General features: G+C 32.4%; 3 protein-coding genes across 4 annotated transcripts in view; 2 read left to right on the plus strand and 1 right to left on the minus strand.

Annotated features, from left to right (window-relative positions):
- The first annotated feature begins 1888 nt into the window (after nucleotides 1-1888).
- LOC139494271 (coadhesin-like) lies at nucleotides 1889-5376 on the plus strand. The gene is made up of 3 exons (XM_071282439.1): nucleotides 1889-1962; nucleotides 2518-3039; nucleotides 5135-5376. Exons 1-3 carry the CDS (start codon nucleotides 1893-1895, stop codon nucleotides 5374-5376), a joined length of 834 nt encoding a protein of 277 aa, XP_071138540.1. The 5' UTR covers nucleotides 1889-1892.
- Nucleotides 5377-5593: 217 nt separating this feature from the next.
- On the plus strand, nucleotides 5594-18768 carry LOC139495610 (IgGFc-binding protein-like). Its single transcript, XM_071283895.1, has 5 exons — nucleotides 5594-6828; nucleotides 8074-8146; nucleotides 8891-9001; nucleotides 16549-17104; nucleotides 17639-18768. Exons 1-4 carry the CDS (start codon nucleotides 5626-5628, stop codon nucleotides 17052-17054), a joined length of 1893 nt encoding a protein of 630 aa, XP_071139996.1. The 5' UTR covers nucleotides 5594-5625; the 3' UTR covers nucleotides 17055-17104; nucleotides 17639-18768.
- A 1081-nt stretch (nucleotides 18769-19849) lies between these two features.
- The window catches only part of LOC139495617 (uncharacterized), a 100681-nt gene continuing 93845 nt past the window's right edge, over nucleotides 19850-26685 (minus strand). The window contains exons 4-7 of one of the 2 annotated variants that reach the window (XM_071283908.1): nucleotides 26318-26362; nucleotides 25464-25530; nucleotides 24749-24862; nucleotides 19850-20121 (exon numbers count right to left, since the gene is read on the minus strand). In XM_071283908.1, coding sequence (XP_071140009.1) covers nucleotides 20086-20121; nucleotides 24749-24862; nucleotides 25464-25530; nucleotides 26318-26362 — 262 coding nt within the window. In that variant the 3' untranslated portion in view covers nucleotides 19850-20085. Of the gene's footprint in view, nucleotides 20122-24748; nucleotides 24863-25463; nucleotides 25618-26317; nucleotides 26363-26685 lie in introns of both variants that reach the window. The other variant, XM_071283906.1, reaches the window with a different exon arrangement.

The raw sequence follows: 26685 nt of genomic DNA on the forward strand, positions 1-26685 counted from the left end.
AGATGTTTTAAACGGTAAGTCAGGATTGAATTTTTAAGACAGAGACAGTGCTGCAGCGGATATTTGAAACAACTGTAGGTAAGGTGTTAAAAATGTTCATCAGACTTTGCTTCACAGATGAAAGGGAATCCAATCCAAAAGTTTCTGAAACTTTGCATGTCTCACATTCTTTCAGAGTTATATTTTTATTCAGCAAGCGTCAAATCGAATATTTTACAGATACAATGTAAGGAGCGTGTACTCAGTCCCATCAGATATTTCGAAGAGACAAATAAATATCACCTTCAAACACATGATACCTACCCGACAACAGGGTGACCATAAAATGTGTTCTTGTAATTCATGTTTGGTTTCTAAAGTGATGAGATATGTTTAACATACGGGTTTTTATTGTGATAATTTTGTGGTAATATTTGGAAAGCAAATGTTATAATTAACCCCTGGAATTTTGAAATAGAAAAGCACCATGTACTTATTGCATATAAATTTCATTTAAGTTATTGATAACTTCAAACTTTTAGTACTTTAAGAATAATTTGCAAAAAAATATTCTTACTGGATATATAAAATCATTTTTTTTTCATGTGATGTGACTGGTTATTATTTTGTTTATTGGAAACAATAATTTTGCGACAAAATCGTTGACAACGCCAGCCAATAAGTTCTTTTCATTATATAATATGTTTCTTTTAGTCTCGATTAGTCTCAATCGAGAAAACACAACATGTATTTGTAAGGACACGTGTTTGTCGTACACATGTAATAATATCACGTTTCTTAATCGATATACCCATCAGATCAGTACATCAAACGAAGAACCACAAATTTCCACAAAGGCAAATGCAAAAGATTCATAAAACTTACCCGGCCAAGTCAACTTGTATTTGTAGTATTCATATTTTTATCCATCTGATTAGTTAAGCCTTTTTCAACTGATTTTAATAGTTCACTCTAATGATGTACTGTTACAACATTGTTCAAGGTTAGGGGAGGCTTGGGATACCGCTAACATGTTTAACCCCGCCGCATTCGTTATGTATGTGCCTGTCCCAAGTCAGGAGCCTGTAATGCATTTGTTGTTAGTTGTTTATGTGTTACATGTGTGAAAACTGTTGTAGGATGAATTTTTAAATACTTTATGTCTGGAGCATTTCAAAAAAGGTATCGAAAGTCATAGGTACTTGGAGACAGGAAAATTATTTTAAACCCTCTCCTTTTTTTCCAAAGTCTGTTATTTTTTTTTTTTCTGATAAATGCCATGAGTTTCGCCTTTTTGTATACTATGAACATACGTTTGTCATGATAAAGTGTATTTGCTATTGACTAGCAATTTCACGGCGATCACTGCTATATTATATAGAGAGTCTCTATATATTATAGGAGTATAATCAAAGTATACATCCAGAATAACGCAAACAGAAGTGTCTTGTCCCTACGTAATTACAATGCAAATTATGTTTAAAAGTTTAAAAACCGGAAGTATTGTCTCAGAAAAGTCGATCTGATGACGGAAACAATATCTGGACGCCTTTTTTCCGTTTTTGTTCCAAAATAACCCAAACTGAATAATCATAAGAATAGATGACAAATGCGACTATGCATGGTACCTATATGACACAGACGCATGATGATGATTTATTGCGGAAGGAAGAGGAGGGACACACAATATGAGGTCTTCTCGTTTAATAGTATACATTAATATATTAAAGTAGTTTTGAATTTGTGATATACCATTTTCAAACACGTATATACCATGAGAGAAACAAAACCATTAATAAAGATAGACATGTGTTCTATACAGTACGACTTTGAATTTTAGATGCATTGCATTAAACAAGATTATTGCAAGGGTACATGTATTGTAATTATTATTGATTTTTTAGATTATTGAAATGAAAAGGTGTTTCATTCTCATAGCAAGTGGTATTTTGATTTATGTATCTACTACAGTTTCAGCCAAAGGTATGTGTTATAAATTTATTATTCAAAGATTAGCCGTTTATGTTTCCTGGATCTTGTGAAGCCTTCCTTCTGACATTATACAAGGACTTATAATGAAAATGAATATTAACAATCTATGAATAAAAGCAATAATTATCTATCTTAAATGAATGATACTCATATGTCCAAAATATGTTTTCTAGCATTTATTTAAAACTTTCTTTATGTACATCAATTCCACATTTTTCAGCTTATTGTAATGAAAAACTGATGCGTTTTTAATACATACTCCTAATCATGACAAAGTAAGTTGGTATATTCTGGTAAACAAAATGAAAATATGAATTGCATTACTCTTTATTATCTTGTATCGCTTATCAGACATTTTCATGATAAGAGTGTATTAAAAAGGTCCTTTCGGACGTTTCGAATACGAACAAATCTATACCAGAACTGATATTTCTTATTAAATGCATAAACATTGAATAAACTGTAATGCTAATCGACAAAAACCAAGAACCATATATGACCAAAACACGCAGAACAATTGATTGAAATACTATGTTGATGTTCTAGCAATTGATGGAAACTGGAGTGTCTGGGTAAATGTATCCTCTTGTTCAAAATCATGTGGTGATGGCTATGTCAACAGACGTCGAATATGTGATAATCCGCTTCCCGACGAAGAAGGTGCCTACTGTACTGGTGCTTCACATGATACAGTGTTATGTAATGAGGGTGTCTGTCAAACAATAATCGGTACTTGGGGTTTGTGGGGAAATTTTAGCTTATGTTCAGAAACCTGCGGTGATGGCAGTATGGTCAGAAATCGGTCATGTGACAGTTCTCCGCCAGGATATGTAGAAGTAGAATGTAATGGATCTAGCATTGAGATAGATACATGTAATGACGGACCATGTCCTGCAATTGATGGTAATTGGAGTCAATGGTCAAGCTATTCGTCTTGTACTGTCTCCTGTGGTGGAGGGGCTCAGTATCGCAACAGAACATGTGACAACCCAGAACCAGAGTATGGAGGATTGTTTTGTAATGGAACTGACATTGATATAAACGAATGCAATCCGGAAAATTGTCCAGGTATTTTTTTTATATGATTGAAAAACACAAATTAATGTTAAACCATAAAACGTAATCCTACTTGGTACATTTTTTTGTTTATGAACTTGCATATGTTTGCTATTGGTCATTACCTATAGATGTACAATTTCTGCCATAATACAATAATTGTATTTTTAAAAGATATATTACTATATAGAAGCGACTATAATGTGTTCCACTTTTGATGCCCTAGTCTTAACATAACAAATGATGTTTAGGATGAAATCCTGTCAATTTTGAAAAATTCTTTCTTAAATGCATGTAATTTGGAGTTCATAAATGTCACATAATACGAAAAAATATCTGGACTAGTCATTACTATATATAGACATACATATTTTGTAAAAGGCTCTAAATGAACGACTAGTGTTATTAAGATTTTTATTCGATCTCATCATATGTTTCAATGCAATTGTTTTGGATAATATTTTCAGAAACCAGTGTTGTTCTCAAATACATAAATAAGGTCATTCCAAATTTTTAGTTTTTCGTTTTTATTTAGGTCTTTCCACTTTTGCGTGGAAAGACCTATTGGATTTCTTCTTCTGATTATTTTTTTTTCTGCTTAATTTTTTTCCTTCGCTGTTTTTTTGTTTCGCAAGATGTCGCTTTGATATTTGGAATATGATATCGAACAGGTAATACGCTTTTGAAACCAACTCTGCTTAACTGAATACTTTCCCATATAAGAGTTATCTCCCCGAACACTGTTTTTCTTGTGGCCACTTCTCCTTCGCAACCGTAAAAGATTACGACAAATTTATTTTACCAAATTGCTCGTTATATCCTCAGGATGTTCTGTTTCATTTTGACCGAAGCCGTATAGAGATTCCATATGAGAGTTAGTTCCCCTTTTGTATTTGAAATTTTGAAATGTATTTTAAACTGGAAAACCATAAGTGATAGAGACCTAGGGTCTTTTGATTTGAGATCCTTGGTCCAAAAAAATGAAAATTAGGTCATGGTCAAAGGTCAAGGTCATATTCTAAATTTTGATTTTGGCTTATTTTCACTCATTTTCATTAACCTTATAAGATATCGACAAATTATTTTTACTAAACTGTTAGTTGCGACATGTCGTAACATAATAATTTTGGTTGAAAGGGTGCGTAGACAATAAATGGGAGTTTTAGCCCCTATCACATCTAAAATTATGCGTAAAGTGATATAACTTATTAACCATACATATTACAGACCTAGGGTCTTTTGATTTGAGATCCTTGGTCCAAAAAAAAATGAAAATTAGGTCAAGGTCATATTCTAAATTTTTGATTTTGGCTTATTTTCACTAATTTTCATTAACCTTATAAGATATCAACAAATTATTTTTACTAAATTGTTAGTTGCGACATGTCGTTACTTAATAATTTTGGTTGAAAGGGTGCATAGTCAATAAACAGGAGTTTTAGCCCCTATCATATCTAAAATTATGCGTAAAGTGATATAACTTATTTACCACACATATTAGAGACCTAGGGTCTTTTGATTTGAGATCCTCAGTTTGTGACCTTGAAATTGAGGACTAGGCAGATTAATTTGACGTTCTAGATTATGACCTTTGCTTAAAATTCATATCTATACATCATAAAGCCATAGGAACTGACATTTTCGACTGATTTTTAATATTTTAATATCAAAATAGATATTTACTGGTGGAAAGACCTTCAATTGTTCTAAGTTTGCTTATGAGGTAAAATATTTACTCGAATAAAGAAAGATAATACCAATGCATTAAAAAACTACTAAGACCCTCGCCCTTTTAATATCGATAAAAGAAGTGAGAAAAAAACCATGACAAGAACTTTATAAGTAACTCTGTCTGGTTTCAACTTTGACAAGAAGTATACTTATCCATAGGTATATAAGATATCAATTAGACATTTCTCAAAGTAATCCTCTAATAAATACCCAGTAAGTTTCCGACATAATTTTCGTTTTACCAACTATCTGTTGTGCAAAGACGTCTTATATAAAAACATCACTTCATTCAAAAAACCATTACATAAATAAACCCAGCTCAGAATCAACTGTTCTAAAAGCCACATATATAATTACATACACAACTATATTTTAGGTTCTATGTTACAGTACTTGGGTGGTGTAAACTTCCCACTTACACCATACACCATACATCCTGTGTCATTACACTATAAATGTTCCACCTTAGCACCATACACCTTAAACATAACATCTACACAATCGGAAATTACCCATAATGCATTTTTTTCCAAAAGAAAACAAGAATGTGGTGCCGTTACAGCCCTTGGATGGTGTAAATGGTGTATGGCATACAGTGTTTGGTGTAATGGTGTATGAGGAATGGTGTGATTGTATAACGTGTTTATAAAGTGTGGTTATCAAAGTTCAAAAGTATGAAAAATATTGATAAGGACTGGTTTTTAATTATAATCATTAATTTACAATATTGTGATGAAATTCGTATTTTAAAATAAATAAATAATTGTCTAGCTATACGTTAAAGAGCCATTTAAATAAAGCTTATGAGTTTGTTTGTTTTCGTCAAGAGGTTTGGACAATAAGGGTAGAGAATTCATCTTTGGCTTCATGCACAATATTGAATTAGATGAATTGAAGATTTTCCTAACAACTGCCTTTGAACAGGAAGTTAATGTAAACATAACAACGCCTTTATTCGACAACACATTTTCAAAATCAGTAACAGTTAGAAAAAACCGTGTTGAAAAGATACAAATTGATAATAGTGTTATGATTTCAACAAATGGGATTGAAAACAAAGGAATTCAAATATCAGCTGACAAGGACATTATTGTGTATGCTGTGAACAAAGCAAAATACACATCAGACGCATTTATTGTCCTACCGGTGGACGCACTGAGTAAAGAATACTATGTACTGGCATGGAATTTAGAGTCATCGTTTGTGGTTGTGTGTGCAGATGATAATACAGATTTGGACTTTAACTTTGGAAGAAGTTCACCGACTTTTGAAATAAATGGACAAACTAAAGGACCATTTATGTCACATGATGTCACCTTGAACAAGTTTCAGACAATTACATTTTCTTCATCTTCAGGAGACTTCACTGGAACACATATTTTTGCATCAAAACCGGTGGCAGTATTTGGAGGGAGTCTTTGTGCGAATATAGGGAATGGTGCATGTGACCACTTGGTTCAACAGATGCTGCCCATAGAAAAATGGGGCAAAGACTTCGTAACCATTGGAATGCCAAATTGTGCTAGTGATGACACATATCGAATAGTTTCATACCAAGGAAACACTGTCGTTAATATTTCAGGTTATAGTGCTTATATATTTGAGAATCCAGGTGATTTCTACACGTTCAATATTCCTGACAAGACGTCTAAAACTATTTCCGCTGATAAAACCATTTCAGTAGCAATGTTTGCAAATGGAGGATGTGATATATATGGCAATGGTGATCCTGCAATGGTTCTATTACCAGCTATTCAGCAGTTCGCCTCTGATTACACATTTGCTACCATATATCTTCCAGGAAACGATTTTATAAATTCCTTAGTATTAGTATTAGCTGGTAGCTACATCGACGGACTTCGTTTTGATGGGTCTGTCTTACCAAAGACAACATGGCTATCTGTTGAAGGAAGAACTGATATCAAATATACAGATTTTAACATTTCAAGCGGTGTTCACAGTATGTATCATGAAGATCCGACCGTAACGTTTCTTGCAGTTTCAACAGGAATCCAAAGTTACAACTCGTATGGTTATCCTGCTGGGTTCAACTTTAGTCCATTGACCAATGTAGGTTAAATGACATTGTATAAAGCATGGTCTAAGAACAACATATGTAGGTATAGGTTAAGGGTATTACCAAAATAATTTTACAAATTACAAAATAGGACCGGGGTCGCCTTATGTAGTTACCCATATACACTTAGATGTTCACGAGAGAAAACAGTATACACATTGAAATGTAGATAACCGCTACGCTCAGTCACTTAAAAAATATCAGAAGAGTTAAATGCAATCTCCTTTAAATACCTTTTTTTGGGGGGATGAAGTGGTTAATGTTATTTGTCGCAGTTTATGCTTTTATAATTACTTCAAATTAGATACATATATACAAAATATCCTATATTGTAACAATATTTTTGCCTTAAAATCTAAGCAATAAATGCAATTATTTCGCAAAGTGAATAATTATAAGCATATTGGATTTTGAGATCTTTCAATATCAATTCTTGCAAAGACATCCAATATCTCCGAACATTTCAAATAAAGTGTTCGAAGTTAGGATCTGGTCATTAATGATACATTAACAACAGGCATATATTCTTCGAATTACCTTGCTTAATGGATGTTTAGTCATACATTTTACTTATTAAACATTCGAATTTACAGCAACTTTTAAACCTGTATGTTAAATCATGCTTACAACACTAGGTGGGGACACATTGATCCTATATGCAACGCAAGGTATATCTTAGCGGGGGTTCATATGAACTTCTTTTAAGACATGAAGTGACACGGGTGTCCATTGACTTATCTAAAAAAATAATTGTCTAATTATCAATGAATTATAACACAGTATCCAAAGAAGCGTTCGTCTAACGTTTGAATTTGTACTGCAACATTTATACAACTATTATTGAAGGACGAATTTCCTAAATTAAAATTAAAATGAGATGCGTAGATGTAATTAAAATTTCCAAGCAATGTTATGTGGGTAAATAAACTCATCATAGATACCAGGACTAAATTTTGTATAAACGCCAGACGCGCGTTTCGTCTACAAAAGACTCGTCAGTGACGCTCGAATCCAAAAAAGTTAAAAAGGCCAAATAAAGTACGAAGTTGAATAGCATTGAGGACCAAATTTCTAATAGTTTTGCCAAATCCAGCTAAGGTAATTTATGCCTGAGGTAGAAAAGCCTTAGTATTTCAAAAATTCCAAATTACCTATATGTATTTTACTGCAAAGTGCAGCTCCATGTTTTTTTGTTTTATTGTTTACCGATTATACTTGTGTGGTGTTGTTCTTTTTAGAATTGTACAAATGACTTATTATTCGATGTAACAAACTCTGAGAAGGGACAAAAGAAATGTGATTTTGGTCTTGGTGAGTGACTTACATTTTTCAACTTTTAACTATAAACATATATATATATATATATATATATATATATAACTTTGAAAAAGGTTTATTGAGGCTAAGAGGATATCGCATTTTAACGTATTATTATATCAGACAAAGATTTTATAGTACAACACCCGTCCAATGTTATAAAAGGAAGACATATTTTACAGTGTACATGTATGTGTTTAATTGATTAAACCAATAGTGTGTATTGTCATAAAATATGAATTTAAATATAATAGAAAACTTGTCAGAAAATCAATAACTGCCACGTTACAAAAACTATTGGTAGTCCAGTGGTCTTAGTTATCAAACTGTTTAATACTAGCACGTCAATATTGGGGTTATGAGTCCGAATCCCGAAAATTGGATCTGCCCATACCAATTAATCATTGAATCAATCAATCAAAGAACTAAATAGACAATACAGGATTTGTTAGTTTATAGAGGTATCAAAGAGCATGTAACATTCTATTGCAAAGTAAGTGTCGAAACAGTTTTAATTTACTCAAGTCTTAAGATGGTTGTTTCAGTTTAATATTAGTATTGGTTTTCTTATTCAACTTAATAATAATTTTAATTATGTTATGCATTATTTGTGTATGATAGTTGTCGTTGAATATCCATCGATACTACACTCGGTGATCACTATTACAGCTTTGAATTTCTGAGAAATGATCAGTGGGATTGTATTGTGTAAATATATTCTTCTTTTCAAATTCATAGACCCATGCAAAGATAGTCCATGTCATAATAATGGTACATGTTTAGCTAGAGGATGGACCAATTTTGAATGTAACTGCTTACCACAATTTAGTGGTCCTGCATGCCAAATAGGTAAGTACAATCTAGTAAAAGTTTAATTGAATTGTGATACATTTCATGTTCATGACTTCTGAATTTTAGGAATCAGTCAACTGGTCGAAGATAATACACGATTTAACTTGCCCACTATAATTTTGTTTTTAATATAATTCAAGTTCTTAGATTACATTTCAGTTCGATTTTTGGAAAACTTTAGTTACAAAGTCTATGTACAAACAAATGCCTCAATCGGTGAACAACTTTTCTCCATAATGCCAAAGATTATTGTTTTGGTCTACCAGTTAGCAGGGCAATACAATGTAATATTCAAACAAAAATATATTAATTAAAAACAAACACTTTTGATTAGGAATATAATGCCGAAGACAGACTGATAAAGGTTTGACTAGAAATTTCACCAGACCCATGATGTTTACTTTGATTAATACAGAAATTATTAAAATTTGCGATAAGCCCAGTGTTATATATTGAAAAATATTGCTTACTAGGTTTCTAGATTGCTTAGTTTTACTTTAGTGTTCTAACCATGTTTTTTCGCACAAAGGTTATATTTCTGTAGGCTACTCTGATTGGCTGACACAATTTTGTCATGGTCATCAACGGTTTTTTTTCATGATTTACGCCGGTTTAAAATGGAATTTAGAATTTGATTATAAGGAATAACTGTATTGTTTCCGTCTATCCAAATTAACATCAAAATGTTTAATGTTTATTCTATATAGAAAGACAAAATATCACAGTCATTCCTTGTAAAAATAGCATAATTCTTTAAAAAAAAAATGTATTTTGCAAGTGATTACTCGACTCATACATTTACATGAACGAATGCTTCAATAATATACATTGTACCTTAAACTTCTCCAAGAACACACATGAGGCTGAATTAAAGTATCTACGCCTTAATTTAGCCCGAGAATTAAGTTTTTGTATTGCATTTATTGCAATACATTTTGTCATATGATAAAGTCAAGCTTTTTATGAAATGCAGAGTTTTCTCCGCCTTACAAATCTTTCTGTTTCGATCCATCCTTCCAGAATTGTTAAGTATTTGGAATATTAGGTATGTGGAAAACAAAAGGGTCTATAATGAAGTAATTTGTAATAACATCATTATCATATATTAGTTATATACTCATATACTAAATCTATATATGCAATACATTTTTTTTAATTTGCCTAATCATCCGTAGCAAACCATTATTTTGTACATGTTACATGTACAAAAAAACTGTAGTTGAATGGTTTACTCGTTTGAATTGTAAACCATGTCGATGACTTAAATGATTGATCTATGGTATGATCTTTTCGTTTTTACGTCTCTTAGATACAGATGGGTGCACTCCTAACCTGTACAGCAAGTTAACTTGATAACCAGTCATTTGGACTGGTCAAAGTTAACCTGTGACCGAATATAGAACTGCTCTGACCAGTCCTAGGACCAAAATCTAGTTAACTTGAAAAGCGGACTTGGACCTAGGACTGTTTTTATGTCTGCCAAAAAGTTAACTTAGAAACAGGTCCGCTATTGATATAAGTTAACTTCGAACCAGTCCTGTCATAAGTTAACTTCGGAACCAGTCCTGTCATAAAGTTAACATAAGTTAACTTGGAAACCGGTCCTGCCACAAAGTTAACTTCTGCTTGAACAAATCCGATCAAAACCAGACCTGTTCCCAAGTTAACTTTTGACTGGTCTGGTCAACACTAAGTTAACTTGTAACCAGGACCGCTCTTCGTTGATTTAAAAAAAAATATTTTTAATATCTTTGTTTCCTAGTATAAACATCGAAAATAAAGTAATTTGAAATTTAATACTTCCGTTTTATGAACAGGATTAAACACAAATAATTGAAAATAAGTATGCACAGAACGTAACACAAATTTATCTGTGATCTGACAATCTATCTATTATAAAAACGATCTCGGTTACAATGATAACAGGCACTGAATATATATATATATATTCCGAGATCAAATTCAATCATATTATGTATATTTTTGAAAAGAAGTATATTTGATGTTAGGTGTATACGTCCTTGTTAGTTATACATCCTTGAACTATGCAGCCACAATCAGCAATAGTTTAATTCATTTAAATAATGACTACAAATTTTTGTTCGCCTAAATTAAGGGTGCCAGCATGTCTTCTTTTTACTCAAAATACTGATACGTAACAAAATTTCAGTAGTTTTGATGCCTCCAGTTGACTTGTACAACAAAATTATTTGACCGCATCCACCAAAACTGACCATATATGCACTTTAATTTGTAAATCTATATACCCGCATAGTAAATCAGCAATATTTTTTATGTCAGGATTCAATGTATAATACAATCATGACAATGGACAGCAAAATTGCAATATAATAACAAAAAATGTTGGTTCGCATAAATTTAGGATACCAGCATGTCCTCATTTTATTCAAAATATTGATACGTAACAAAATTTCAGTAGTTTTGATACCTCCAGCTGACTTGTACAACAAAATTATTTGACCGCATTACCAAAACTGACTATATGTGAACTTTAAATTGTAAATCTATATACCAGCATAGTAAATCAGCCTTATTTTTAATGTCAGGATTCAATGTATAATACAATCATGACAATGTACAGCAATATTGCAATATAATAACAACAAATTTCTGTTCGCCTAAATTAAGGGTGCCAGCATGTCCTCTTTTTACTTAAAATACTGATACGTAACAAAATTTCAGTAGTTTTGATGCCTCCAGTTGACTTGTACAACCAAATTATTTGACCGCATCCACCAAAACTGACCATATATGCACTTTAATTTGTAAATCTATATACCCGCATAGTAAATCAGCCATATTTTTTATGTCAGGATTCAATGTATAATACAATCATGACAATGGACAGCAATATTGCAATATAATAACAACAAATTTTTGTTCGCATAAATTTAGGATACCAGCATGTCCTCATTTTATTCAAAATATTGATACGTAACAAAATTTCAGTAGTTTTGATACCTCCAGTTGACTTGTACAACAAAATTATTTGACCGCATCCACCAAAACTGACCATATGTGCACTTTAATTTGTAAATCTATATACCCGCATAGTTAATCAGCCATATTTTTTATGTCAGGATTCAATGTATAATACAATCATGACAATGGACAGCAAAATTGCAATATAATAACAAAAATATTTTGGTTCGCATAAATTTAGGATACCAGCATGTCCTCATTTTATTCAAAATATTGATACGCAACAAAATTTCAGTAGTTTTGATACCTCCAGCTGACTTGTACAACAAAATTATTTGACCACATTACCAAAACTGACCATATGTGAACTTTAAATTGTAAATCTATATACCAGCATAGTAAATCAGCCTTATTTTTAATGTCAGGATTCAATGTATAATACAATCATGACAATGTACAGCAATATTGCAATATAATAACAACAAATTTCTGTTCGCCTAAATTAAGGGTGCCAGCATGTCCTCTTTTTACTTAAAATACTGATACGTAACAAAATTTCAGTAGTTTTGATGCCTCCAGTTGACTTGTACAACCAAATTATTTGACCGCATCCACCAAAACTGACCATATATGCACTTTAATTTGTAAATCTATATACCCGCATAGTAAATCAGCCATATTTTTTATGTCAGGATTCAATGTATAATACAATCATGACAATGGACAGCAATATTGCAATATAATAACAACAAATTTTTGTTCGCATAAATTTAGGATACCAGCATGTCCTCATTTTATTCAAAATATTGATACGTAACAAAATTTCAGTAGTTTTGATACCTCCAGTTGACTTGTACAACAAAATTATTTGACCGCATCCACCAAAACTGACCATATGTGCACTTTAATTTGTAAATCTATATACCCGCATAGTTAATCAGCCATATTTTTTATGTCAGGATTCAATGTATAATACAATCATGACAATGGACAGCAAAATTGCAATATAATAACAAAAATATTTTGGTTCGCATAAATTTAGGATACCAGCATGTCCTCATTTTATTCAAAATATTGATACGCAACAAAATTTCAGTAGTTTTGATACCTCCAGCTGACTTGTACAACAAAATTATTTGACCACATTACCAAAACTGACCATATGTGAACTTTAAATTGTAAATCTATATACCAGCATAGTAAATCAGCCTTATTTTTAATGTCAGGATTCAATGTATAATACAATCATGACAATGTACAGCAATATTGCAATATAATAACAACAAATTTCTGTTCGCCTAAATTAAGGGTGCCAGCATGTCCTCTTTTTACTTAAAATACTGATACGTAACAAAATTTCAGTAGTTTTGATGCCTCCAGTTGACTTGTACAACAAAATTATTTGACCGCATCCACCAAAACTGACCATATATGCACTTTAATTTGTAAATCTATATACCCGCATAGTAAATCAGCCATATTTTTTATGTCAGGATTCAATGTATAATACACTTTAACTTGTAAATCTATATACCCGCATAGTAAATCAGCCATATTTTTTATGTCAGGATTCAATGTATAATACAATCATGACAATGGACAGCAATATTGCAATATAATAACAACAAATTTTTGTTCGCATAAATTTAGGATACCAGCATGTCCTCATTTTATTCAAAATATTGATACGTAACAAAATTTCAGTAGTTTTGATACCTCCAGTTGACTTGTACAACAAAATTATTTGACCGCATCCACCAAAACTGACCATATGTGCACTTTAATTTGTAAATCTATATACCCGCATAGTTAATCAGCCATATTTTTTATGTCAGGATTCAATGTATAATACAATCATGACAATGGACAGCAAAATTGCAATATAATAACAAAAAATTTTGGTTCGCATAAATTTAGGATACCAGCATGTCCTCATTTTATTCAAAATATTGATACGTAACAAAATTTCAGTAGTTTTGATACCTCCAGCTGACTTGTACAACAAAATTATTTGACCACATTACCAAAACTGACCATATGTGAACTTTAAATTGTAAATCTATATACCCGCATAGTTAATCAGCCATATTTTTTATGTCAGGATTCAATGTATAATACAATCATGACAATGGACAGCAATATTGCAATATAATAACAACAAATTTTTGTTCGCCTAAATTAAGGGTACCAGCATGTCCTCTTTTTACTTAAAATACTGATACGTAACAAAATTTCAGTAGTTTTGATACCTCCAGTTGACTTGTACAACAAAATTATTTGACCGCATCCACCAAAAGTTCAAAACTGACCATATGTGCACTTTAATTTGTAAATCTATATACCCGCATAGTAAATCAGCCACATTTTTGATGTCAGGATTCAATGTATAATACAATCATGACAATGGACAGCAATATTGCAAAATAATAACAACAAATTTTTGTTCGCATAAATTTAGGATACCAGCATGTCCTCATTTTATTCAAAATATTGATCATAACAAAATTTCAGTAGTTTTGATACCTCCAGTTGACTTGTACAACAAAATTATTTGACCGCATCCACCAAAACTGACCATTTGTGCACTTTAATTTGTAAATCTATATACCCGCATAGTTAATCAGCCATATTTTTTATGCCAGAATCAATGTATAATACAATCATGACAATGGACAGCAATATTGCAATATAATAACAACAAATTTTTGTTCACATAAATTTAGGATACCAGCATGTCCTCATTTTATTCAAAATATTGATACGTAACAAAATTTCAGTAGTTTTGATACCTCCAGCTGACTTGTACAACAAAATTATTTGACCGCATTACCAAAACTGACCATATGTGCACTTTAATTTGTAAATCTATATACACCATGATGTACCCGCATAGTATTAATCAGCCATATTTTTTATGTCAGGAATCATTGTATAATATAATCATGACAATGGACAGCAATATTGCAATTTAATAACAACAAATTTTTGTTCGCCTAAATTTAGGATACCAGCGTGTCCTCCTTTTATTCAAAATATTGATACGTAACAAAATTTCAGTAGTTTTAATACCTCATGCTGACTTGGAAAACAAAACTATTTGACCAAAACTGATCATATGTGCACTTTTATTTGCAAATCTATATACCCGCATACCATTGTACCGAGGGCCTTAATGTCTTCTCCTGGCGCTCCTGTTCACATTTTAGTAGGACCGTAAATGTACACGTAATCAATAATATTGGAAAACCATTAATGCAAAAAATATTCTGAATAAATTGAGAATGTCAGAATTTCATCTCTTTATTTATAATAACAGTCACATCATATATAGGAGTTCATGATGGTGTACGTGTAAAACAAAACTATTATGCCACATCATCAAAGTACCAACACTGACATGTCTGAATTCATTTGTACTGTTTACAATGATTTAATAAAAAAAAGTATACGAGGTTCTCTTCTTGGAATCTATTATGTCGGTTGATTGATTTTGTTTATAGTTAAACGTCAAGTGGCAACTATTTCATTAAAGTGCGCATTGAGTATAATTTTAGGACGTCCCATATAAATATCGGCAATGACAAATCTCTCGATAAATCTGACGAATTTGACGAGATTGTTGATAGTTTTACCACATCGTATGCTTACGGACACTGTACAATTTCTGTTAGAATATTCTGCGGGAAATAGAATAGTAAATCCAATGCAAACAAGTTGAATATCAATGAAATATCCATGCAAGTATAAATTTATGCATAAAGTAAAATTTAGGAAGGGACAGGTAAACAACGGGGAACGAAGTAACGTAGACAATGTTGCCGATATCCCGTGATACAAGAATATTGTTCCGATGCGTTGGATAACCTTTCTATCCGCCTTCTAATAAAAAAAAAAACTCTGTGTGATCGTATAGCCATTTTTTATTTATATAAAAATACATGTATATCAAATAAAAGAGAGCATTTGTATAATATCTAGTAGAGTCTAGCGAGTAAATAATAAATGATATCTGTGGAAAAACAATGCGAATGTTGTTTACATATTTTAATGAAAGCTCAAGTCTGATATGAAAACTCTTATAACGATAATCTGTCATAAGCAGACCTGTCCTCAGGTCTGGTCAATAGCAGACGTGTCCACAGGTCTGGTCAAAAGCAGACCTGTCCTTAGGACTGGTCAAAAGCAGACTTGTCCACAGGTCTGGTCTGGAGCAGACTTGTCGATAGGTCTGCAGCAGTCCTAAAAAAGCAGACCGTAGGTCTGGTCCACTAACAACGAAGTTAACTTGCTTGACTGCTTAAAAATTCTCAAGGTAACTTAGAAAGCAGTCAACAAGTTAACTCTAAGTTAACTTTTGTCAAGGTTAGGACCGCACCCATCTGTATCTTTTGGAGGATTTTAATCGATGGCAGACAAAAAGTCCTTTATTTTAATCTCTTCCCTTATACGCCAACATGATAGTGATTTGGATGTGCGGTTTTCGTATTTGAAATATAAATATAATTAGAATACTACCTCTTTATTTTATTTAACTACTTTTTTACCTTTGATTTTATTCATATTTTTCAAAATGATTAAGATATTCTCAATTTGTATTTTAGATCTGTGTAGGCCGCATCCAAGTGACATTGTTTTTGTACTTGATAATTCTAAAAGTATGGGAAGTAAAAACTTGATCGCTCAAAAGCGATATATACTCAATCTAATCGATGCATTTGATATACAGGCGAATAATTTTGATATTGCTGTAGTGTCCTTTGCTTCAGAGGCAAAAATAGAAGTAGATTTCGGTAGAGTCAAAAATTATACCGATATCAAAAGTGAATTATCTAAAATTGAATTGAGAGATGACATTTCGCAGTTGCATCACGGTGTTGCAGAAGGCCAACGATTACTGGTCAACAGAAATAGACGTGTTAATTATGTAGACGTTAAAAAGTATTTGATAATACTGTCAGATGGGCTCCTGTCAACTCCAAGTGCCATACAGCAAATCGTCAGTGATGATATTTCTACACGCATTGTTGCCATTGGAGAGGACGTGTCACATTACTACCTGCAGAAAATAACCAAAAAAGATGTCGGACGTGTTTCCTCCGAATTCTAACCAACTGATGCATAACATGATATCAGAGCTCATTCATCCTGTCTGCAATGGTAAGATAAGTCAATGAAATTATAGATGTTTTAAATAGTATCCATTAACTGTTCACTTCTATAACAAAGGGCCCGCTAAGTATTATAAATTATAGATGACAAAAGAAAAGATTGAAATGGATAAACTTATTTAATACAGGGTTTGAAAAGATACCAACACAGTCCAAATAGACGTTTACATCTGGCATGTTCTTCTTGTGAATAGTCAATAGTTTGCATTTCAGTGTTTGTCACAATTGTTTCGTTTAAATAAGGCATTTGTTTTCTTTCAAAGTTAGTTCACAGTCATTGTCTTAGTTGAGTATATAGGATGAGTTTTACTCATTATTGAATACTGTACGATGACATTTATTCTTATCTCCGACATTTGAAATTTGATGGATAGTAGTTGTCTAAATTTCAATCATACCACCTCTTTATTTTTCCTGTTTTTGTAATGGGAACTTCATTTACATACACATCGACAGACGCTTCAAAGTTCGTTTTACATACTTATGTATAATTGCCGTAAATGTTTTTTTGTTTTATTTCCAGTCTGTCAAGAGTCACAAGAAACAGACCTATTGATTGCAGTAGACGTGTCACGTGATATGGACAGGTCAGATCTAACAGAAGTTGTTCCAACATTGATAAATAAACTACTGAAGAAAATTGGAGTAGACAACGACATAAGACTATCGTTGGTTACTTTTTCCGATAAAATTGAAATCCATTTTACAAACCAAACCTATACTAATGAAACAAAATACCGCACCATACAGAAAATTTCTTATTTTACAGCGCAAAATAACAAAATTTCAAATTTCAGCAACATCCTTGAAAACATCGCAAACTTAATTAACGATACTGACACTGGAGCAAGAATGTTTGCAAAAAAGGTCGTTTTGTTTATTTCCCAATTAACATTTGGAGTCGATGACAAAACAATTGAAATAAGCCAGTTTATGAAAGAATACGAAAACGTTTTTACAATAGGTCTCAACTTGGAAGAAAATGCTTTCCAAAGTATGCTAGATATTGCATCGTCATCTTTTCATGTTGGAACCGTGGGCACTATGTTTGCAAATCAGATTGATACATTCCTCGAAGCTTTTGTTAATCAATTATCGTATGTTAAATGCAGTATAAAGTAAACAAGGGAAATTCGCGTTTACCGAATCTAGTGCATTCAAACGCTTTGTGATTAGTTAAAAAGTCCCACAAATGGAAAGTAAACCAATGGCATGACATTTTTTTTCTTCTGTTTCTATTGTACGAACAAAGATCAGGCGTAGTCATTTAATTTTGAAGGCCGAATAATTTTATAGGGTGACACAATGTTTTTGGGGATTTATTCTAAAAACAAGTTTATTTTTTTGGGGATATCATGCTTTGAAAATATCTTTTGTATTTTGATTGATATTGTTTTTTTCAAAAGGCCACATATTTTTCTTATTTTAGATTTCTGTTGTTGTCGTTAATTAATTAAAGCGATCCATATTAATTGTACTATGAAGAAGAGTCCAGAAGGACTAAAGAAGTTTTCAATTTTACATATGATTGGTTATCTGATATTAGAATTGATACACAATGACCTCCTTCATGTACCTTACAATATAACTTTCAAAGACATGATCCTTTAAACAAGTAACTTTTGCTATCTAAATTTTACAACTTATGACGGATATGACACAAAATTCTGGTTGATACATAAGTAAGTTGGACTTCCAAGTATAATACCAGTAGATGACGAATTGTTTGGCTATTTCTTATTCAAGACATTTAAAAAATGTATGACTCAAATATTTGTTTATAATACCATAGTGTATAGTGGAATATCGAGCACAACCCAAAATACAATCGCTGATCGAAAAGCATGTTTATGTTTTGCTTCTTTTGAACGTCGATATTTAACGTAAATATACACAGTTAACATTGGTCCGTTAAAGAATATTTTCTATGTATATTTAAGATACTTTTTGAGTTAACAATATGGGCTGCACATTTAACTTTCGAACAGAAGATGTGATAAAATAACAAGACTTTAAATATTTTTTAAATACACTTAATAACTGCACGGTACTGTCGATACCTATATTTTAGCATTGCACAAAGTCATGTTTTTTTCTCTGTTAATTATGTTCTTCACTCTAAATTCATTGAATGTTGTATGTGTACTGATTGTTACATGTATTTTATTCTTAGATACATGTTTTTTCTTGTCAGTTATTACTGACACTCATACTTGTACTGTGTGGTTTTTGTTTTGTTTTAGAGATAAATACGCTGCCACGTCCGGTTGGCGTTCTTGTATGATGTATATTTGCTTTTAATCGATCTAATGAGTTCTTCCCTTTTCAAACGTTTTTTTTTTTTATTTTTGTTGTTTGTATGTTCTTATGTTCTACTGCTACACCAATGTCCAAGGTTTGGGGAGGGTTGGTGGCTTCAAACATGTTTAACCCCGACATTTCGTATTTGTGTTCCAAGTCACACGCAAGAATTTCAGTTGTTGTCGTTACTTTGTATTTGTTTATATTGTTTTTTCGTAAATAGTTTTTACATAATTGAGGTCGTTAGTTTTTTCTCTATTGAATAGTTTGTATATGGTATGGGTTTTCCCATTGTAAGAGGTTGTAATGTTGTCAACAATTGCTTCATGTTGAGAGTTGTCTCATATGAAATCATACCATACATGTACGTCATTATTTTATATGATTATAATATTTATTAAAAATTCAAAATATCAGTATTAAATAACACACCTAAAGTTTCGTTGTTTAATAAATAAGGTATAACAATACACGGAAGCAATGGTTACATACATATCATAAATACAATAATACTGTACACATGCATGGAGAGCCACATATTTAGCAGTATAGCAGGCGTTTTCAATACACCAACGTACGTGCCATTATTTCATGTTTTAATCCGTTTTGATATTTCTTAGTATTCGTCCTCTGCGAATTATCATATATACTCCTTTAATTTCGTATTGCCTACACAACCAAACTCTTTTCCATTTTGTAAAATCCCTACAAATGAAAAATGTATTATATATTATATATTTTATGTGTGTTTCTATATAAAAATGTAAAATATATTCGTGTTCTATTCTTTTAGACTGTCTATTGGAATAAATGTTACACGATGAAACCAATATTGCATCATTGCAATTGGAAAGAATATTAAAAGAGAGGCAACTTGTATAGCGGGGAATTTTAAATTGGTAAAAATGAAAGACGATGAAAAACAAACAATTTACAAAACACAACATAAAATACTAAAAACTTAAAAACGCGAACCCAAAAATTTTTGTTTTTGTTTCCTTGTATGTCATGTATATGTAGTTTTGCTAGACGCAAAAGCTGACAAGGCATACGCAGGTTAGACAACGCTCATTACCATGGCTAAAAGATGAAAGTCGCAAATACAAATACATTTAAGTCTAACAATTATTTCAGGCATTCAAATATTGCGCACCATGAATACAACTAAATAAGATTTGCTCCTTATAATATAACGTAACAAAAGTTTAAGTTTTATTATAATCTGATTGCGATTAATTGTTAATTTTGGAATCATGAATTATAGGAGGTTATTCTTATATGACACAAGCACCAACATACTTCTTGTCTAAGAGGTCGTCATACAGGTTGGGATTATTTCGCGAGAGAGATGGTTATTTGATATAAAGATTCTGATCATAGTCCAGATGTGTGCGATTTTGGCGCATGTGAAGGATTTTATTATTTTACTATGAAACGCCACAACTGTCTTATGTGGAACTCTGATATTACTTTAGGTTGTTCTATTATTAATTAATGATAATTTGTCTTTACTTAATATGGTTTTGACAATACGTATTGATGTTTTAATATAACTCAATATGGAATAGTCATTACTGAATGATATTTCGATATTACTCTATGTGGTTTCGTATTGACTTGATATAGTTTTGCCATTACTCGATGTGGTTTCACCATTATTTAATATGGTTGTGTCAGTATTCAATGTGGTTTTAACATTACTTGATGTGTATGTGACTTAATATTCTAATATGACGTTCTTCTTTAGCTTTGGGTACAAAGCCATGTTCTAATTTGAATAGAACATGGGCTGCACGTGATTGACGTCATAATTGAAATTGCAACGTCAGATGAATTTTGAACAACGCCAGAGATCAAAATGGACATTTTGTTGGTGTTGCTCGCTACGAAATTAAATAAAAACATTCTAAAAGTAAGTTTAAATGCTTCTGTCCTTTTTTTTTATTGATAAACTGTTGATTTTTCTATAGCGTTTTTGTTCATCAAATAAAAATGGCGATATTTTGAGCGTCTACTATAGGTCCGCTTCGAAGTGTTAAAGTTCAAAATATTACTATTAGAATCGAAATAATTCTATCATGCCATGCTCTTTTCTCATTTTAACATGGGTAGGCATTATATTTGTAAACATTTAATAGCACACTAACTCTCGGTATTAAGATATTGACAAATATAATGCCTACCCATGTTAAAATGAGCACAGAGCATGGCATGAAAGAATTATTTCTTAAACGTAATGTAGTTGTTTCATTACTTGATGTGTATGTGACTTAACGTAATGTAGTTGTTTCATTACATGATGTGGTTTTGTTATTTCGTAATGATGATTTGTCTATTCTTTATATGGTTTTAACATTACGTAATAATGTTTCAAAATTTGACGAGTTTACACTACTTGATGTGTTTGTTTCATTATTTGATGTGGTCTTGTCATTCTTTGATGTGGTTCTGTCATTCGTTGATGTGGTTATCCCATTACTTGATGAGGTTTAACCACGTGACCAATTCGGAAAACCTGTTCTATTTTTAGATAGATGTCCATGTTATATGTGCCTTGAATGCGTGTGGCCATCCATCTAATTAGTGTTCAAATTAAGTTCGGGTTACGGTTTGAGTTAGTTTTCGAATTCAAGTCATGCTTAGAATTAAAGTTCTAGTTAGCATTGAGTTTCGATTTGGACTTCGAGTTTGAGTAAAATTTAAAGGCAGAGTTCTAGTTACAACTTTGAATTTGAGTCACTTCTTGAGGTAGAGTTTGAGTAAGAATCGAATTTAAGTCTCATTTAGATTAATTAAGATTTCGAGTTGAAATTCGAGCTATTTTATATGTCTTTTTGAGTTCGTAATAAAATTTTCTATCGCGGAACAAAGGCTTTTTCTCGGGCTTCCGAACAGAGGGTTCCGGGATATGCGTACTAAATAAACAATGTTGCAGTATACAAAACGCAACAAAGGAGTTGAAATAAAGTTAGATGTGGTGTGATTTCCAATGAAACAACTATCCACCAGAGTTTAAATGCAGTGGATGTAAGAAATCATATATAGGCAACCGAACAGCCTTCAACACTCCGTATAGTCCGCTACAAAAGGCCACTATGCACTATGTGAAAAAAAATCAAACGAAAAAACTAACGGTCTAATTTACCAAAAAAACTAATATGACACATATGTATACAAAGACAACAATTGAACTTCATGCTCCTAACTTGGGGCAGGTACATAAAGAAAGTCCACGTTGCGGGTATAACATGTATGTGAGTGAACATCGGACTGTAACAGTAGTGTAACAGCACAACACGAGAAAAAAAAAATGTAAACTAAACAAAGTGATGCCTCCGCACTCCACTCATTTAACAACTTATACCCCTTAAAGGACAAAGTTAAATTTTTCTCCCAAAAGAGGAAAAATATTAAAAAGAAAAAACCCTGACCACATGCACACCTTCAATACATGTACAAACAGCTAGAAGAGTGAAAAATTCCTAGCATTCAAACTGTAGGAGGAGTTATCTGGAAACGCCCTAATTATGCAAGTAAATTTCCCAAAAATGACAAAGTTCAACTTTCTCCCAAAAGATCACATCTATAAAACTAAAATAACGAGGTCCAATTTGTCAGCCATCATGGGGTAAAAACGACAAATCAAAGAATTCAACTTTATATATAGCTAATATAGGACAATGTAGTTGATTAAAAATTACACCACTCCAGACCCTTTTGTTTTCCACATAATTAATATTGCCAATAATTAACACATTCCGGGTCGAATCCGATACCGATACCAACAGTATATTGACCTGGTACCTATCTGTACGTTCCGCATCTGACAGGCGCACCACTAAACGGTGTATTTAGGATTTTGCTATATACACAGGTCATAATTACAGGGTTGACACTACTAAATTCAATCATTGTCACATTGTTCCCTATTGTAGTATTTTAATCAGTATGACTTCCTAAGATGACAATACGAATATTAAAAATCTGGACTTAAAATAAGGAGTATAGGTAGTTTTCAATTTCTTAGCCGGCATGACGTTTATTTATAACTAATATAGGACAATGCTGTTGATTAAAAAATACTTCATTCCAGGCCCTTTTGTTTTTCAAATAACCATAATTGATAAGTTCCAGATCGACGGGTTCAAACAGACTGATTTTGAAAGCAGAAAAAAATGTGCATCTTATAATCGGCATGATTTTATCAGATAGCAATATCAATACTAAAATAAGGCTTACGCATAGTTATATACTTTAATTCAGCCACGGACCCGCGATATCACGGGTGTGTTCTAGTATCAATAAAAATTAAACCCTGACCACATGCAGCACACCTTCAATATATGTACAAACAGACAGTAAAGAGAAAACTTCTAGGATTCATACTGTTGGAGGAGTTGTGCGGAATAACTATATACCCATAATTGGACGGAAAGACGGATAGAGATTAAACATTATGCCCCCAACTTTCAGTTGCGGTAAAATTGCGGTGGCTTAAAAAACAGTTTCAATTTGCTGACTCTATAGATCGGTATGACTGGGTAATTTAAATCCATCGGGGTGATCTTTCCCAAGAAAGGTAAGGAGATTCTGCTCAATGTGCGGCACCCGTCGTGTTATTCTCGAAATTACAAACCGAGTGATTTGGGTTTTTTTTGGAAGTTCACAATTGAGTAAAATATGAAGGTATTATGGTTACGACAACTGGAACATGTTCGTCGTCACATGTGAAACAGATATTCCAAAAATTTTATTTTTTTAATTAGTGCGAGTTAGATCAGACAATTCAATTGATTAAAAGTAAAAGATTGATATTCGTATATAAGATAAGATATATTAAGATATATTAAGATATATTTTTTATTTCCAATAGTGGACCCATTACAGGCATGAGATCTCACAAACATGTTAAACCCCGCCGCATTTTTGCGCCTGTCCCAAGTCAGGAGCCTCTGACCTTTGTTAGTCCTGTATTATTTTAATTTTAGTTTCTTGTGAACAATTTAGAAATTAGTATGGCGTTCATTATCACTGAACTAGTATATATTTGTTTAGGGGCCAGCTGAAGGACGCCTCCGGGTGCGGGAATTTTTCGCTACATTGAAGACCTGTTGGTGACCTTCTGCTGTTGTTTTTTCTATGGTCGGGTTGTTGTCTCTTTGGCACATTCCCCATTTCCATTCTCAATTTTATAATCAGTACATTGATGTTTTATCACACAATTGCAATAGACAATAAAAAAAATAAAATATATATGTAAAAATCGACATAGTGCATGGTGGCCTTTACAATTACATATTATTGAATACAAAAAGTTGATATGTATACTTACACAAATGCCCATGGAACACCAAACACAACAGCATTCTGTTTTTACTATTGTGTATCCCTGCTCTAAATACAGGTTTTTAGATATATTGCGGAATGCGACGTAAATAAATATTACCTGCAAGACAAATCATACAAAGATTACGGTGCTGTATATACTATTACATTCCTTTTTTCTCTTAGGTTTTCATAGATTTATTTTATACATGTGAACACGTGATACCAATTTCAATATGCAGTTTTGTTGATGTACTGCTATTTGCTAGCGTCTATAAGTTTGCAGAACTATGAAGAGTAACGTAAATGGCTAATAGAAACCTTCATGTATTAGCTTTATATCGAGTATGCATATTCTTACTTCTTTTTATTTACGATTATCGCATTACAACTGGAATATAATCTATCTTAATTTCCCTTTAGCATTTGTTTTACACTGCGTCTAGAAATACCATGAAATATGTTTTTCCTGTCTAGCAAGGAGGGGGACGTGAAGTGAGATGACGTTGTTGACTATCCGGAGATATAGCGAATTTCTATCTGCGGTTTGAAATTTTACCATGGAATAGGTTTAACAAAAAATTTACAATTTACAATTTTACAATTTTCAAACGCACTGTAAACTGTCTCACCTGTATGCCTGACAGAATGGATCTTGCTTAATACACACATTTAGTTGTGTACTCAAATTGTAAGTATGTCAACAGTTTGATTTAACTTACTGATATATCATTTTTCAGTGCCTCTTTCTCTGCCATTTGCAGCAAGTGTTCTTCTATGCCTTTGTTTCTATATTTTTCAATAACATAGATATAGTTTATGTATAAGGTACCTTCTTCTACAGTTTCATCAAGACCACTATTCAAACACGATAACCTAAATAATAAGCATAACATATGCAATTAAATCGCTAAGATCAGATTTTTAACAACAACAAAAAACCGACGTGGACTGATGTTCTAGTTTCTCATTGTAAATATGCCTATTGAGTAAGTACACCATAACTAATGATACAAGTATAATTGTGTCTGTTTTTTTCTGAGTTTTTGACGTCATCTTCAGTTCATTTTCTCGGTCTTTGTTTTTTTCTATATAACATTTTGACTTTTGCTTAACTGTATCCGTTTTCTTTTGGTCATTAGGCTTTGTTCAGGACGGAGTTTTTAGGCTTTAGTTCAGTGGTTCTCGTCATTTTGGTACCCCTTTATAGCTTACTGTTCGGAGTGAGCCAAGGCTCGGCGTTGAAGGCCATGCTTTGAACTATAATGAAATGTGACTAGGACGGAGGGTTGTCTCATTGGCACTCGAACCACATCTTCTTACATCCAATCCAGACCCTTGATCATGGACCTAACACTAAGTACAACATGTAAACAATGTCAGAGGGAACGAAGCATTATAATATCAATGGCAATGACATGTGCCAATGCTTATTCAGCTGAATACCAAATGGTATCGACCTACGACGAGCAGTTATTAATATACTAGCCTATGCACAAACTAAAAAAATGGTGACACCGCTACCGCCGACGAATAATATTTATCTTAACGCAGTATGCAATTACAAGCTGCTTACCCACACAAATCTGTACATCCAAATTCCATTTCATAATCACTTTTACTGAAAAGATATTAAAAAGAATAATCAAATAATTGTTTTAAAACTAATTTAAAAAAAAATATGTCCACCAAAACCTTACGGGTATCTGGGTAAAGAAATACGATCACATTTGTCTTCACCAACATGGGGCGTTTATTTAACCTAGCGGGAAGTACTTATCCGGATCACGATCAGGGCATAATGGGGACGTTCAATACGATATATCGTGTACAGAGAGTGTACGTTAGCGATCTCTTGCAAAAACTCTTTACAGGCTCCGAAGGTTACCTACTGCAAGACTGAATAGCTGTCGTTTACCAATTAACTAGTTTTCCGTTGTTCAT

This window comes from Mytilus edulis, chromosome 11 (assembly GCF_963676685.1).
Source record: "Mytilus edulis chromosome 11, xbMytEdul2.2, whole genome shotgun sequence".
Classification (NCBI taxonomy): Eukaryota; Metazoa; Mollusca; class Bivalvia; order Mytilida; family Mytilidae; genus Mytilus; species Mytilus edulis.

Coding starts and splice junctions, on each gene's coding strand:
- LOC139494271 (XM_071282439.1), top strand. CDS start 1,893: ATGAAAAGGTGTTTCATTCTCATAGCAAGTGGTATTTTGATTTATGTA. Junction 1,963..2,517: donor TACTACAGTTTCAGCCAAAG/GTATGTGTTATA, acceptor TTGATGTTCTAG/CAATTGATGGAAACTGGAGT. Junction 3,040..5,134: donor CAATCCGGAAAATTGTCCAG/GTATTTTTTTTA, acceptor ACTATATTTTAG/GTTCTATGTTACAGTACTTG.
- LOC139495610 (XM_071283895.1), top strand. CDS start 5,626: ATGCACAATATTGAATTAGATGAATTGAAGATTTTCCTAACAACTGCC. Junction 6,829..8,073: donor ACTTTAGTCCATTGACCAAT/GTAGGTTAAATG, acceptor TGTTCTTTTTAG/AATTGTACAAATGACTTATT. Junction 9,002..16,548: donor TGGTCCTGCATGCCAAATAG/GTAAGTACAATC, acceptor TTTGTATTTTAG/ATCTGTGTAGGCCGCATCCA.